Source organism: Halichoerus grypus, chromosome 7, assembly GCF_964656455.1.
Source record: "Halichoerus grypus chromosome 7, mHalGry1.hap1.1, whole genome shotgun sequence".
Taxonomy (NCBI): Eukaryota; Metazoa; Chordata; class Mammalia; order Carnivora; family Phocidae; genus Halichoerus; species Halichoerus grypus.
The window spans coordinates 119,668,240-119,685,388 of record NC_135718.1 but is presented as its reverse complement, the minus strand read 5'-3'; the positions used below and the strand labels follow the sequence as shown (position 1 = coordinate 119,685,388).

Below are 17,149 nucleotides of genomic sequence, written 5' to 3'. Positions count from 1 at the left end.
AAATGTTTAGGATAGTTAAACACCCTGGCTAAAGGGAAGCTGTTGTCAATACTATCCATCTTTCCACTCCTTGTTCCTGTTCTGCTCTACGGGGAGCATCTCCTGTGAGAGTGGGCTCTTGGCAAGGGTCAGCTCTGTCAACACCACCAGCTGCTGTCCCAGGTTACACAACCAGGGATGGAAGGAAGCTCTTGGCCCCAGAACTGTGACCTGGGAGGGAGCCTAATTGGCTCCATTCGCCCCTGGGCACTTCTACACTCCAATGGCAGGAGGCAACAAGGCTTCCTGGAGAAAAGGAATATGTTTTGTGAATAATAATTCCATCTTTAATCCATGAAGCTCACCAGGCCAGTAATCTGCTAAGCACTTGAGAAAAACTCATCTGGCTTTTGCTTCCGCAGACCCATGGCAAGCTTCAGTTCACCCAGTTGCCAGACCTTTTGTCCTCTCACCAGCTTAACTAATGTGCAAACATATTCCCAAACAGCCTCCAAAACAGATTATGACCAACAGACTGGAGAATGACGCAAATGTAGGCCATCTACATAAGTGAAACAAGTTGAGTCCAAAGGGCTCGCGTTTGTGTGACTTAAATCATGGAGGTGGGCGACATCCACAGGACTGAATTCACAATTGCTGGCATTAGCAATTTAACCCAGTTTTTTCTTGACCCAAGCCTTGGGTGGATCTAGTCCTTTCACTTCAAGAGCCCCCACCCGACACCCACGCCCCAGCCCCCCTGACACACACACAGATGGCAAAGCCACCACCGCACATTCCTCTCTTCTTTGGTGGTCCCACTGGGACACAATTCCATTGGCATAATTAGGAGGACACCAGAGATGATTCAGCTCCATGTATTTTTATGAAAAATGAGTCAATAATTTTTTTTCCTCCCCACACTCTCCCAAAGAAAGGGACCAGAGCAGAGGGCGTTGCAATCTTAGATTAGCAACTCCACAACAGAGCATGGCCAAGAAGACAGCAGGCAGTGGATGGGAAACCATTAATTGGAATTTTCCCACCCAGCCATACCCAGGTTCAACAGCTGAGGCGCCCTTCGTGCCTTCCCCAACCTCCTCTAAGCCCCACCAATCTTCCATTTCCACTAATTTAATGGTGCCTTTCAACAAAAGGCCTATGCCTGGAAAACCATGCTGGGTCTGTCCCTCCGCGAGCATCCTCAACTGCCTATCTCATCACCAACACGGCTGCTCTGGGGGGGAATGCAGAGGCCCACCTCCTTGTACACAGTGCCCAACGTCCCCACCACTACCAGGCCAAGGGCTGGGCCACAGACTTTGGAAGCTTCTTGGTCAGTTTTGACTCAACTGTGTCCATCAGCGTCTTGTCCCTATTTTATCCACTCTGTCCCATGAAGAATAGAGAGGAGTCAGAAGGGGACTCATTATTGCCATAGCCATATATATGATTTGCTGTGTCATCTTGAGTGAGTCACATTCCCCCTGCGTCTGTTCCCTTATTTGTGAGCTAAGAGGGTTGAACTGGATGACCTTCATGGTCCTCCTGGTCTCTGAACCCTCATCCCATCCCACCTCCCGCCCATCCCCCCTGCAGGTAGGAGCTCAAAGTGCTAGGCTTCCTGTTTTTATCATCAGCTCAGGGAGGTAAGACGAATGCAGATGAGATTTTAGAACTCACCAAACTCACTTTGCAGCTAGCAGGGAACTCAAAAAATCCACTGCCCAAATGCCCAAAGATAGCATGATCCCCAAGGTGTAGATAAGAAAACTGATCCACAGAGGCTAAATGGCATGCACAAAGTCCCAGCTGTGCTATCAGGTGATACCAACGGGCCAGAAGCCAAATCTTCAGTTCCCTGGCGCTGACTCCCCCACATCACAACAAATGTTATGAAAAGGCACTGTTTCAGGTGGTAGCCAAAGCTTGAAATAGGTATTACTAAATGTAAAATCAAGTCTTCATGGAAGCAAATCATAACAATAGCCCCTTAATACTCATATTATTATTTATGACCGAGAGAACTTCGATGCTGAACCCTTTCCAACTAGAAAGCTACGGATAACTGGCATTTTTCCTATCCGCCAACCTATTTCATGACTGTGGAAATCAGAAACCACATCAGGGGTACTCACAATTGATGGCAGAGGACTTCCAACGTGATACACACGGTGCTTGAGGGGAGGCTCTCTGCTTTGCTAACCGACAAGGTAATCTTGACACATTTACGAATATGTTTATGGCTTGCCCGTGTTTAACAAGAACCTGTGAAAACCGGAGCACTGTTCTCTTTATCGGCAAATTTTCAATGCCTTTGCTCCAAATAGCAAATGGTTTATTTTAAAAACTCGAGAGGTTTTTTTTTAAAGTTAAATTTCATTTCCCATATGTGTATAAGAAGCTCTTTTAGGTTGAAATAATTCCGTTGCGTTGTCTAAGCCAAAATGATCATATTTTCCTCACCAACTAACATAAAATCTTCTAGAAATGGGCTCACAGAGAAAAATATTCCCAGTGTGTCCTCAAATTCACACTAAAGAATCCCAACATTCACTTTAGGGATGTTTTGTTCTTGTAAATGATCAGTCTCACTCATTTAATCCCCTTACAAAATCCACACAAGCCACCCAGAGCACTATTCCCTGGGATTTCCAAGTATATTAAAACACAGCACACAGATAAAAGCAGGGTTTGTTCTGAGTTTAGAGCATCTGAACATCAGCTCCTCTTCTCTGGAGAGGGAAGTGCTAGGTAGCTGGGTTCCCACCGAGGAAGCAGCTGGAGTCCTCCCCCACTCTGATACTGATCGGAAGGCCAGGAGGCATCATTATGTCCCCAACAAGTCGGAGACACTGGCCAGGCCTTGTCTTGGCAGGGAGCTGGCTGTGTCTTCCAATTATCTCAAGGCTAGTTCCACTAGCCCTCTAGCCCTGAGAGTGAATCTTGCCTCAACTGAACTTCCAGATGGCTTCCTGAATTACCCACCCAGTTAACACCCCAGCCAGACTGAGACTTCTGGGACCCTCTGTAATCCAAGGCAGTGAGGGCCCACTGCTCTATAAGGCTGAAGATTTACCAGACGAACTACCTTATCTTCATCCATTTGGAGGATCAATGAGGCAGGAGGAAAAAGGAAGAACAACTCCCATAGAACACTGAAGCTGGATAAGAATCTGACATTTTCCTTTGCGATGACTTGATGTCCTCGCTTCTTCAAAGGAGAAAATCACCTGAACCAGGCCAGTGGTCCCTTCCTTATGCAACATGTCGCAGGCACCCGTTCGTTCATTGACTGCTTGAGCATGTCCTAATTCCAACACACTTACCGAGTATTTGTCTCCTTTTCATTCCTTCCACTGCCTGCAGGACTAACCATCCAAAGCAGCATCACCCAGCAATAGTACTTACCCCTCTCCTAGTCACAGGGCCAGACTTGGCCATAGCCTGACTACCTCAGCAAATTTACACAAGGAAGAGTATGGATGACTGAATGCCATTGGTCACCGCCAAAACTCATTTTAGCACAGAAACAACTTCTTTTTCCAACATTTACCAAAAAAAAAAAAAAAAAAAGCAAGCAAACTTGGGGGGAAAATAGCATCCCTGTTGCCAGGAGTTAATTAGTTATGAAACAGCCAAAAGTCAGCAGCAGGTGATAGAAAAATCCCCATAATTAGAATAATCAATAGGCAGACATTCAGCAATTGCATACCAAGTGAAAGATTCACCAGCGCAGTGGCGATGCATGCCTGCGTCTGCAGCCCCGCCACCCCAAGCCAGTGGCTTGCACGCCACATGAAATAAAAGGGAAGCCTCTGGTCTCTTCCACACCCATTCACAGACATGCAGGGCCTCCAGTCCTCCAAAGGACAAAAACAGCAGGCGAGAATATCTATCAAGCATGCTCCCTCTGTTCCAAACATCAGCCATGCCAGTTCCCACCCACATAATGACTCTTCTGTTGACCACCCACATTTATTCAACTTTCAAGACATGACAACAAGGTCTGAGATTTGAGGCATGTACCTGACTCTCTCTCCCCTCCAGGGGTGGTGGAATCTGATCAGCAAAACCAATCTTCCCTGGATCACCCATAAAGGCACTAACCTCATCCACGTTCTCAAAAGCGTTGATGACATCATATGGCAAACAGGACAGAAGGTCAATCACAAACCACGTCTTCAGGTAGTTCATGCGGATGAGTTTGGGGTCAGAGATCACCTCCCCAGCTGGTCCAACAAAGGTAGTATGAAAATTCAGCACAATGTCCACCAAAAAGATGACATCCACGATGCTATCCACAACCAGCCAGGCCACGTTGTTCTGCCTGGTTTTAAAGGAGACGTTGTAAGGGACCAGGATGGCTGTGTAGAAGGTTAAAATCAAGATGATCCAATCCCACGTGGTCTTAAAAACACAGTAATGTAGGATGATGTGAGGCGGAGTCTTCGGGGCCTCTTGCTTGTACTGGGGAAGGATGTCTGAGCCCAGCTGCAGAACCTGCAGAAAAACACAGTCAAGAGAGAAGTAAGTTAGGATTCCACTGCAAGCATCTAACCAGTCAGCATCTGCCACTGACAAATGCTCATGACACTCCAGATGGATCATTAGGAGCAAGAACAGGTACTAGAGGAGGATGGGAGAATGGAAATGAACATTATAATACAAATAATTATAAGGAAACAACGACAAACTATTATTTGGCTTATTGTGAGCCAAGCATTGTACTAAGTACTTCCCCTACACGTATTATCTCACTTAATTCTAATTACAACCTTGTACCGTTAGCCAATTATTATTCCATGTGACAAGGGAGAAACTGAGGCCCCAGAGAATTAAGCAACTTTACTCAACAAATATTTACTCTTCTGTGCCAGGAACTGTTCTAGACACTGGATGGACAGCAAGGAAGGAAACAGCATGATGCCTGCTCTCGTGGAGCCTGGTCTAGTAAACGAATCCAGATAACTTCAAATTGTGGGAAGAGCTAACTAAGAAGCAAGGGTGGGGACCTGGTGACTGGATAGAATGTGACATGAGGAGCAGGGAAGGGACAGCGTTTGAACTGAAACCTGAATGAATGACAACCAGAAACCAGCCACTCAAACTTGTAAAGGAAATTATCCGAGGCAGAGAGCATAACTGGCATAATGACCCCAGGGTGGGACAAGCTCGATGTTCTCAGGCAGAGAGAGAAGTCTGGCATGACTGAAGCCCACTGGATGGGGGGGAAAAGGATGTCAGATGTGATCAGAGGAGAAGTGGAAACCAGACCACGCAGGACCTAGTGAGCCATGAGGAGGGGTTGGACTTCATTCTCAGTTATGTCCGAGCATAACCGGAGGGGTTTAACAAAAGAATATTAATCTGGTGCATGTTTTTAAAAGATTACCCTGGCTGCTGTGTAGATAATGAATTGAGGCAAATAATTAGAGGGAAGAACAGAATCAAGGAACTTATTCTAACAGCCTGGAAAGAGATGAGAGGATGGGGAAAAGTAGTCCAATTTTTTGATATATTTTTGAAGTAAACCAGCTGATGACTTGCTCATGGCCAGAAAGTAAAGCAAAGGAAGCAGTGAAAGGTACCCACTACTTGATCCCCAAACCCAGCATGGTGGCTGGCCCAGAGTCAGCACTACAGGATGGTTTTTAACGTCAAGGTCATACAGCTAGCAAAAGATGGAACCAGATCCCCAACTAGGTCTAGCTAGATTAGAAATACATGCCGTTCCACATTGAGGTTACATTTCCCTAAGGAACAGACTTTTAAGGACGCCGACTCATGAAGGATGAAGTCCAGAGAAGCTTGGCTCCAAGAAAGTATCACAGATGGGTTTCATCCTCAGTAGTCAAAAGCAAAAAGCCACACTTTCAGAGGCCAGGCCAAGCCGAAAGGGACCCTCACCCCCAACCCTGAGCTGCTCCTCTGGGCCACTTATAGGTTCTTATAAATCTCTGGGTGAAACTTCCTCTTGTGTCCTGGGAACTTATTTTTCCCTCTAGAGGATATAAAGACCCCTTAGTGAATAATCTGAAAATCCCTGTCTCCTCTATGGTTGGCCCCAGGCCTTAAAAGGTGAGTAAAAGAAAGCCAGAAATCCACCGAGTGCCCAATGTGCATCTTTGCATATGGGAACTGTTTCCACCCCTCCCACCCATGCACAGACTTCTCCTAGGCTTGGGATTTTAATTTCTCTTCCCATGAAAAGAAATTTATACAAGCATGATTAAAGAAGCTTGGGCCCTGAGATCTCAAGGCAGGAAAAGGGACTGACTTAGAAGAATAAAGCCAAGAAAAGTAAACTGAATGGGACTTCTACTTCCAGGAAGATAAAGTAGACACACTTTTCTCTATTCTTCCTCTAAGTACAACTAAATGCCTTAGATATTACATATAACACAAACTTAAGACTCTGAAAGGTGAAGGAGAAAAAGCAAACTGCCTAGGAATAACACACTGTTATTTGTGCCTGGGTGTTCTTTGTGCCTGAGACATTCCCAGACTTAGAGCTGAAGAAGCCAGGGACCTGGAATGACCCATAGGTGCAGACCAAAAAAGTCCCAACGAAAGCTCACTCTGTAGCAAAGGGACTGGGAAAGGGGCAGCCTCAAAAGACAGAAAACTTTCAGGTAATAACCACTCAACCACAGCTAAGCAGTACAGTAAAAGTCTTGGCCCCACTGCCACCCAGGCCAGCAAAGGCTACTAGGAAGCTAGATTTCCCCCACCTCAAGGCTGCAGTGAAGCACCCAACCTCCTCTTCTTCCTCCTCCTCCCTATAGGACTAGTGCTGGAAAAGGCCCAGTGGGGAGCCTGGACTTCCGTGTCCACCCAGCAGTAATGAAGCCACGTCTGGCCACAAGGCAGGGAGGGATCAGTGTAAGCTCAACGGGCCACTGGAACTCTCTCGCTCACCCAGAGATAATAGGAGCGCCCCTCAGGTGTCAGTAGAGGCTGAGTTAAAAACCTGGACCTCTACCCCAACGTGGAGGAACGAGGGGATGCCTACCCCTTCCTCTACCATACCCAGGTCAAAAGAAGGCACTTAAAACAAAAGGTTTAAAGAAGATCCAGAGTCTCATTACTTAATATCCAAAATGCCCAAGTTTCTACCAAAAATCGCTCGTTATACCAAGAAACAGGTAAATCTCAAATGAATGAAAAACAGTTAATAGATACCAACACCAAGATGACAGAGATGTCAGAAATATCTGATGAAGATTTTTAAACAGCAATCTGAAAAATGTTTGAACAGGCAATTATGGATATGCTTCAAACAAAATGGAAAAAAAAGAGAGTCTCAGAAATAGCCAAGAAGTAGAAAGTCTCAGCAAAGGAAGAGGAGATATAAAGATGAACCAAATGTAAATTTTAGAACCAAAAATACAAAAGCCAATTTAAGCATTTCAGTGGATAGGTTCAACAGCAGAATGGAGGAGACAGAGGAAACAGTAGAAATTACCCAGGCTGAACAACAGAGACAGAAAGTCATCTTACATCACGATCAAAGGGTCAGTTCACCAAGACCTAGAAATCCTGACGTGTATACACCAGAGAGCTCTAAATACACACGAAGCAAAAACTGATAGAACTGAAGGAGAAGCAGACAAATCCACACTGTCCTCTCTCAACCTCTGCTAGAACAACCAGACAGAAAATTAGCAAGGATGTAACAGCACTCAACAACATCATCAACCAACAGGATTTAGTCGACATTTATAAAACACTTCCACCCACCAAGAGCAGAATGCTCTATTAGGAGGATGAAGTGACAAACTATGACTTGGAGAAGATATCTGCAAACCACATATCCCACAAAGAATTAGTATCTAGAATATATAATTCACAATATATAATCTCCAAACTCAATAATTAAAAAAAAAAACAAAACACAATCCAATCAGAAAATGAGGAAAAGGCATGAAGGGACATTTCACCCAAGATCATATACAGATGACACATAAGCCTGTGAAAAGATGCGCAATATCATCGGTCATTAGGGAAATACACATTAAAAGGACAATGAAATATCACTACACGCCTGTCAGAATGGCTACAAGACAAAGGAGTGACAATACCAAATGCTCATGACAATGCAGATAAACCAGAGCACTCATATATTGTTAGCAGACATATAAAATGGCACAGCCACCCCAGCAAAGAGTTTTGCAACCAAATATGCAACTACCACCTGACCCAGCAGTTACACTCCTGGGCATCTATCCCAGAAAAATGAAAACTTACGTTCACACAAAAACCTGTACATGAATGTTGACAGAGCTTTATTCATAAGAGCCAAAAACTGGAAATAACCCAGATGTCCTTCAACAGGTAGATGGTTAAACACACTGTGCTACATCCACACCATGGAAAATACTCAGCAATAAAAAGGTACAGACTACTGATACACACAGCGAGCTGGATGAATCTCCAGAGACTGAATCCACAGTCCCCAAAGATAATGTACTGCATGCTTCTAATCATACAAGATCTTTGAGATGACAAAATGGTACAAATAGAGAACAAACCAATGGTTGCCAGGGGCTTAAGGAGGGCGTGAGGGACTGAAGGAAGTGGATGTAGCTATACAAAGGCAACACGAGGTATTCTCATGATGATGGAATAGTCTGTATCTTGACCGGACCAATGTCAGTATCTTGGTTGGAATATTGTACTACAGGTTCGCAGGAAGCTACCAGCAGGGGAAACTGAGTAGAATCCATGGGATCTCTGCATTATTTCTTCCATGTGAACCTATAGTCATCTCAAAATAAGAAGTTTAATTTTTAAAAGTCAACACCTGCGTGGCTCAGTCAGTTGAGCGTCTGCCTTCGGCTTGGGCCATGATCCCAGGGTGCTGGGATCGAGCCCCGCTTTGGGCTCCCTGCTCAGTGGGGAGCCTGCTTCTCCCTCTCCCACTCCCCCTGCTTGTGCTCTCTCCTCTCACTCTCGCTCTCTGTCAAATGAATAAATAAAATCTTTAAAAAAATAAAATAAAAGTCAATGAATATAGATGAATTATAAGCCTTGTAAGGAAGGGGTCGTGGGCATTCAGCTAAGGGAAAGGCGGGGGAAAGGGAGGTGAGTTACTTAGGGGTTTATTGTATGTTTGCAAAATACAGTCTGGGTGATAAGACTATTTAGCCAGAACTCAAAAAAATCCACAAGTAAGCAGCCACCTGCTGACCACACATCAAAGTCGCCTGGAGCTCCATGATTCTCAGTAACAAGCCTCAGGACAAAACGCCTTTTTAGAGAAAAATGGCTGTTCCTGTGACAGTTTAGTATAATCCATAATTGTTTCTTTCTTTTTTTAAAAGATTTTTTTTATTTTTTATTAGAGAGAGAGTACAAGCAGGGAGAGCGGCAGGCAGAGGGAGAGGGAGAAGCAGGCTCCCTGCTTAGCAGGGAGCCCGATGTGGGGCTCGATCCCAGGACCCCAGGATCATGACCTGAGCCAAAGGCAGACATTTAACCATCTGAGCCACCCAGGCACCCTCCATAATTGTTTCTACGTGTATTCCCATGTCTTCCAGGACACTATTAAGCGCTGCTTGAATGAGGCCTGAGTCAACGGCGTCTTCATACCTCCCCAAAACTGTCAAGTTGACCACAGACTCTCCCCCCACTGCTATCCCACATCAGGTGTTCAAAGGAGATTGACAGAGGTGTGAAGCTAGACAGAGAGGGTTGCTGGGGACTTATATTCAGTTTCTTTCTTCCCATCGCTGAGATGCAGCCTTTTATACTGAAACCACAGGGTATCTGCATTCTGGGAGTAAACTTGGATGCTAGGACATTTGATCAGAATCAATGTGACACATTGTCTTTCCAAATCTTTATGTTAAAGGCTGCAAATGGGGACGCCTGGGTGGCTCAGTGGGTTAAGCGTCTGCCTTTGGCTCAGGTCATGATCTCAGGGTCCTGGAATCAAGCCCCATGTTGGGCCTCCCTGCTCAGTGGGGAGTCTGCTTCTCCCTCTCCCTCTGCCCCTCCTTCTTGCTTATTCCCTCTCTCTTTCTCTCTCTAATAAATAAATTTTTAAAAATCTTTTTAAAAAGGGCTACAAATGATTCCCAGAAGGCCTAGCTTTTGTAGTTTGACTTGAGATCCTATACATTTCACTCTCATGTTAACTCTTTAGCAATTATCTATAGAAAATGGAAGGCAGAAATATCCATAGAGTTCTTCATTACAGATAATAAATATTCTTAGGAAAAATTCCCTGATCAAAAGAATATTTTGCATCCAGTTAACTATCTGACTCCAATAATCTTTTCAGAGTACAGTGGCAGATGACTAATTATGCATGTTGATCACAAAGATTCCTGTGAGACTGACCAAATTTCCTTCCCAGAAGTATGTGCGGGAAAGGATTCAGACCCGGACACCACTCTGAGGAGCTCCATGACTGTCATCCTCAGGAGAAAAAGTTTTCTCAGAGTCATTCAGAGTATCATTATCTGGAAAGGGGTCAGTGTCCTCCAAAGGGAGGAAGTCTCTGGGTACAGAGTCAAAAGAGATGGGATGCCAACCTTGTGTCCAGCCATAAGGAGCTTGCCTTATGTGAGATATCCGTTGACACCTCAAAAGCTTTGCAGAGGAACAGCTTCACCAGACATGGAGCCACAATGACCTGGTGTGGTGGTCCCCAGGGCCATAGCGACCAGTCCTCTCCCCCACCTCTTTTCTGCACTTGTCAGTGTGACATGTGCTTCTAGTTCCTTCCATTTGATTAGTCTTGTACAGTGGAAGCTTCCAAAGGTAGAAAGTTGGCAGCCCTTCTAAAATTCACTTCCAAGGGTGAGCTTGTGTCTGTCCTATGGCCCCAGTCAGACCGGGAGTCCCCCAAATGCAGACACAACTTCACCGAGTGTAATGTTGCTAGTTTACCCTCTCCCTGTCCCCCCCACCCCCCTGCCCACAACGCCTGGTCCCAGGCTCTGCCCACAGGAAGTGCTCATTCCAGGCCATTATGGATGACGCCAAAGAATGCTCATCTTGAAGACTGACTCTGGAGGGAAAATAGAAGTAGGGCTTTTCCCCGAGATGAAGAATAGGGACGTCAGTCTGACTGTCACATTTCTCTAGCGCTTTTACTTCCAAAGCCCTCTACTGTATTTTTGAATCCCCATAATCACCCTGTGGGGGAGTTCTACAGATGGGAAGACGGAGGCTCAGAGAGGCGAAGTGACTCAGCCTGAGTCATCCCAGGCCTGAGTAAGCAGAGAGTTGGGAGCACAAGCCAGGCTGCCAGCTCCCAGGCTTCAAGTATTTCCACGGATCTATTTGTACAGCCTGAAAGACCGTTCACAGCACAGTGACATACATCATCACATCTCACACAACCTCAGGAGATGGGGAGACGAGTACTTTTCTTATTTTACAAATTGGGAAAGTAAGCTCAGAACGTAAATGGCTTGCTCACGGTCATATTGCAGATACCCAATCAGGACCTTCAGGCTGAGCCCAGTTTCCTAATTCAATGCTTTTCTTCTACTGCATGACTCGTGAAAAACTACTGCTCTTCCGTAAGACCTCTGCATGATGGCAACATGCCATCCTGTCATCGTATGAAGCCAGCTTCCAGGCAAAGGCAGCATCTCCCAGTGTGGACCTTCTCCAGGTCTTCCCAATTAAAGTTCCAAATGAGCCACACTGGCCAGAGCCTGTCTCCCTGAAATCTCTACTCTGGTCCCCAAGCTACACCTAGCTAGATTAAGAAAGAAGCAGGACCAAACTACCTTACCCGGAAACCCTTCTGGGTCAAGAGACAGTCACCATGCAAGCAATTTCTGCTGAAGTAGATCAGGGATGATAACATCTCACTCTAAATTCTTAAGTGCTGCCCTCCACTACACCTTCCTCTTAGCTCATGGTTTCCCCTTGCAAAGCACTGAAAAAAGAGAACCAGAGAAAGGCTCCTGCATCTTCCAATGGTCAAAGTCTACAAGTCGGCCTCCACCCTTACCCACCTACCTCCTTCTTGTTTCAACAGAGAAAGTGCCCAACTCCTGTCAAAGGCCAATTCCTCCCATGTGCTCTGAACCTCACCCCTCTCCCCCACCTCAAGTGCTTTACGCCCACCCCCTGCCATGATTCCCTCTCTTTTCATTCCATCAACCTCTCCTTGGACACAGGATCATTCCGTCAGCATCTTTAATATATCAACCAACTCCCCTTTCTTGCTAAGCTCCTTCTGCTGTTCCCCTTTATAGAAAGGCTTTTTGAAAAAGGAGTATAAACACAGTGTCTCCATCTCTCCCCCTGCCATCATGCCCCACATACCCCAATCTGACTATGGCCTCCTCTAGCTAATGAAATCACTTTCCCAAGGTCACCAAGATCTCAGTGTTGCTAAATCCAGTGGGTTCTCCCATCCTGATCTAACTCACTCTCTTGGCAGCTTTCTACAGGTTTTTACACATCTTCCTTCTTGAAACACTCCCCCTGCCACTCCCTTCTGCTGGGGTACCACAGAGGGATGCAGCTCAGATCTCCCTTCAGGAAACCCTTCAGAACTAACCCATCAGGGAGTTCTGTTGCTTCTACCACCAAAAGCATATAACTCAGGATCCATCCACTATTCTCCAACTTACTTCTACAAGTCCACCCAATGCCCCATCCCCTCCCACTGTAGCATGGCAACAGCTTCCCAACCTCTCCCTACTCCCATGCTGGCCCTCCTCAAAGTCGTCTGCCATATAGCAACTTGTATTAGATCATGTCACCTCCCCAACCAAAACCCTCCAGCTTGTGACACTGAACTTCAAATAAGATCTACATTCGTGCAGTGACATGTGAGTCCCCGTCTATCTTTCCAACCTCACCTAAGCCCTTCACCCCCTCACCAACCACTCCACCCCACTGGCTTTCTGCAAAAATACTGAAGTGCTGTTCCCACCTTAGAGCAGCTCACAATGCTCCTCCCCAACATGGACGGGTTCTTCCCAACCTCTGAGTCTTGGTGTGAGTGCCATCTCACAGAGGCCTTCCCTGATCACCCTATCTGAAACAGACTCCCACCACTACCCTTCCTCTATTACTTTCTATCACATCACCAGATTTGTTCCTTTTCTAGCATTTATCAGGAATCATAGTAATACCTTATCTATTTACTTGTTTGCAGATGGCTCTCCCACTGGACTATAAGCTCCATGAGGGCAGGGGGTTTGTCTTCTCACTCCCATATACTCAGTCCTTAACCCAGTGCCTGGTACACAGTAAGTGCTTAACAAAAGCCACCTGAATACATGAATGACTGCCTGACTGAATAAAATCAAAGGAGAGGCTATAAAAGAAGACCTAAATAATAATATAATTCTAGACAAAAATATATCAAGAATGTTCTTAGAACACTACTGTAACCATGAGAAAGACAACAGAAAATGTTATACCTTAAGATCTTATTCTAATTATATATACAGTCAAAAAGAAATAAAAATAAAAACCAAAGTCCACATATACCACTTAATAGCATGAGTTTCCAGCAGATGCCCTTCCCTAGATATTACAGTATTGGTTATCATTTATTGAATGTTAACTATATGCCCTGAGCTAGTAAGCCTTTTACATAGATGAACGTATTTAATACTCCTAATTCTATGAGGTACATACTTTTATCTTCCCTATTTTACACTGAAGAGACTGAAGCCTGGGGAATTAAAATAACTTGTCCAAGCCCAGAAAGGTTTTAGGTGGTGCAGCCAGCGTTGCTAACCTTGTCAAGTTTAATGCCAAGATCCATATTTTTAACCCCTCTGCTCCCATGCCATGTTCTGGGCTGAGCACTTTACATGAAAAATACAATTTAGTCTTTACAACAACTGTGCAAGGTAGATATGTTGGTTTTTATTTTATAAATAAGAGAAATGATTTCGGGGATCCTAAGTGCCCAAATCCACAAAGCTAATGAAGTGGTGGGCCTGAGGTTCAAAACCAAATCTGATTCAATAGCCCACAGTCCAAACTGGATGCAAATAGGATGCAAGCCACGATGTGACTCTCATATGCAATTTGCATTTTCTGGTAGCCACATAAAAAGAAGTAAAAGGAAACAGGTCAAATTAATTTTAATATTTTAACCCAATATACCCAAATATGATGACTTTAAGATATAACCAATATATAAAGTTATTAGTGAGATATTTCACATTCCCTTTTTCATACTAAGTTTGAAATCCAATGTATGTAATGTAGCTTACTGCACCTCTCCATTCAGATGAATCACATCCCAATTGCTCAAGAACCACATGCGGCCAGCAGTCACCATACTGGACAGCACAAGTCTAAACTAGGACATTATACTGAGCCATAGTAACATCCTGACCCAACTTACCCAAATGCAGGTACTGCTCCCCGAAGCAGAATGGGAATGGATGAACTAACCGTCTATCAGACAACAAAAAATACATTCAAAAATGTGAATCACAAACGTGTGTGCACATGTAAAAACATGTGCAAAACAGGGAGGGAAGGAGGGAAGGACGAGTCAGAAAACAAAGGGTGGCTCGGGAAATCATTAAGGAGGGGGGCTGCAAACACAGGAAGTCAATCAAGATACAGCTGTGGCAGGTGGAACTGGGCCGGACCTCCACCTGATGGAGTCGATCTTGTCTCCAGAGCTGATCAACCTCAGGCAAAGCCAGGTCCCCATGCCTCAGTTTCCTCAATTGAAAAATGAAGCTAAAACCACTTATACCAGATAGATACTGTGAAGGTCAAATAAAAATACAAATGTAGATAAGTGTGTACCTGTATATACAAATCTATACATTTTTCTTGTAAATCATTAAACAATATCCAAACATGAGTATTTTTGTGCAAATAAAGTAAAAGACTGTTTCAGGATCGTTTCAGGTGTCTGTTGGCCATCTGTATGTGTTCTTTGGAAAAATGTCTATCAGGTCCCCTGCCCATTTTTAATGGAATTACGTGGGGCGTTTTTTTGTGTTGACTTATATAATTTTTTTTATATATTTTGGATATTAACCCCTTATTAGATCACGTGCAAACATCTCCCATTCAGGAGATTCTGGATGACAATCAGGAAGACTCCAGCAATCAGCTCATGGAGTACATCCTGCTTGCCTAAAGGCCTTGGCTTCCTCAAAGATCAGGGACCAAGAATGACAGAACTGAATGGCCTGGGAATAAAGGAAGACTGATAAAGTACATTTATTTGGCGGGGGGGGGGGAGGACAAAATAAAATGGCCTCACAGATCCCGTCAATTCTGTGGACCCTTATAAAAGCAACCATGGACAGTCAGACACCGAAAGGGACCCATGACGATCCAAAGATCCCATAGTTTAGAACGGAAGAGAGATGGCAAGCAAACTACTAACACATAATACAAAAGTGGGAAGAGATGCACGGATAGAAGTACCGCAGGAGCAGAGGAAAAGAGACAATGAACGGACTTAAGGAGCTTAGATGTGAGGTGACTGTCAAGACCTCCGTTGAAGGACGGGCCACAGACAGACAAAGCTCAGGCAGGGCATTTTCAGCATATACAGTGTGCACGAGGCTTGGACATGTGAAGGAGGCGGGGTAAGAGCTCGGGGTGGGAGGAGCCTGGTGTGGCTCAGGCCTAGGAGTGGTTTGTTTTTCGTTGTTGTTTTGTGTCTTGGGGGAACGTGGGGGTGGGGGGTGTCTACAGAAGTCAAAATTGGAAAACGACCCTAAATATAAGGGAAGGGGAGGGCAAGCCTTGATGTGCCTCTTATGTAGAGGCAAGAATTTTAAGGAAGGGAGGTTCATAATCAATTGCTGTGTGCAAAGGTACTCAGGCATCCGTGTGGCAGAAGGAGCAGAAGAGGCCCGGAAGCTCGGGGAGGCCGGCGAGAGGGACCGCAGAATTCCAGGAAAGAGAGGATGCGGGCTGCAACACAGGAGTAGCAATGGATGAGACCACGGGCAGACTCCTCAGCCTTCCTGGGAAGCTAAAGGCCTGGCCAATCCACCGTGACCAGGATGGGTCCTAACAAGGGTCAGCAGAGCCAGTAGCCTCCAGATTGCCATCTAACGGGCAATACCAGCTGTCATCTCCCAGGATATCAGCACAAGGACCCAGAGTCAAACATGGGGGACTTCCTCTTTGAGAGTGGCCCCCGGGTACTCAATACTTCACCCACCAAACCGGACTCACTGATCATCTCGGGACACAGATGGGAGCACCCCACAAACACCACCATCCCATCATCCACCACGACTGCCTCGAACATCCTCCACCTGTGGGCGAAGAGAAACCCTGGTTCTCCGAACCCCTTACTCCAGGCGACCCCTCCCTCTTGCTTAGTACAACTCCTGCTTCTGTTGAGAAATTACCTTGGTTTTTATGACTACAGAGTGAGAAGAAACTCAGTCCCCGCCAGAAAAAGCACATTCAAAGGAAAAGGGAGAGCAGGATGTTAACGAGGTTGAAAATGAAGCTCCAGCCACAAAATAAAGCCTGATTTGGGGTTTCAGACATCCCGAGATAAACAATTGCTTAATTCCTGTCATAAACACCCTTCTCTGTAAACCAGGCAGGCGCTGTTTTTAGAACTTTTTCCATGATGCACTTGTTCTTTAATGGAAGAGATAAAGGCAGTGAGAAGCAATGAGAAGTACAAACCCATATACTTTGTCACAATCACGTACCAACCCACGCAACACCTTCACAATTATAAGCACGTATTGAAATGTAATAGGGTCACAATCTCGGTTTCTTCTTAATTTCCTGAGAAATTCTTTTAATTTTTACTTTGAAATCTTCAGCTAAATTTTTTTAAATCCAAGTGTTGAGAAGAAGTGATGAGGCTGAGTTACGGAAGTGTCACCATCATTACCAAATCAGCAACAAACAGTACTCCGCGAGCCATGACCAAGGCAGACAGCCGTCATGAGGGGAGGAAGGGGTTAATGTGAAAGGGAATCAACATTGAGTGAGGACCTACTAAGTGTCAAGCACTGAGTGAGATTCTTGCTTCCTTCCTCCTACATTCATTTAATGAACATTTTAACAAGCACTGACTATGCGTCAGCACTGCGTTCGATCGCAGGGATGTAGAATAAATAAGAGACACCACCCCTGCCTTCATAGAGCTTCCATCTCCCAGAGGAGGCAATTCCCAGTGGCATGCGTGCTCAGCATGAAGACTGCACACGGTGAGGAAAGCATC

The 17,149-nt window shown here is 45.2% G+C and overlaps 1 protein-coding gene across 4 annotated transcripts in view; it reads right to left on the bottom strand.

Moving 5' to 3' along the window:
* The window catches only part of KCNH1 (potassium voltage-gated channel subfamily H member 1), a 366,381-nt gene that overhangs the window by 285,354 nt on the left and 63,878 nt on the right, over positions 1 to 17,149 (bottom strand). For 3 of the 4 annotated variants that reach the window (XM_036095708.2, XM_078078153.1, XM_036095712.2), the window contains one exon: positions 4,009 to 4,482. In XM_036095708.2, the coding sequence (XP_035951601.1) occupies positions 4,009 to 4,482 (474 nt within the window). The remainder of the gene's footprint in view (positions 1 to 4,008; positions 4,483 to 17,149) is intronic. The other variant, XM_036095709.2, reaches the window with a different exon arrangement.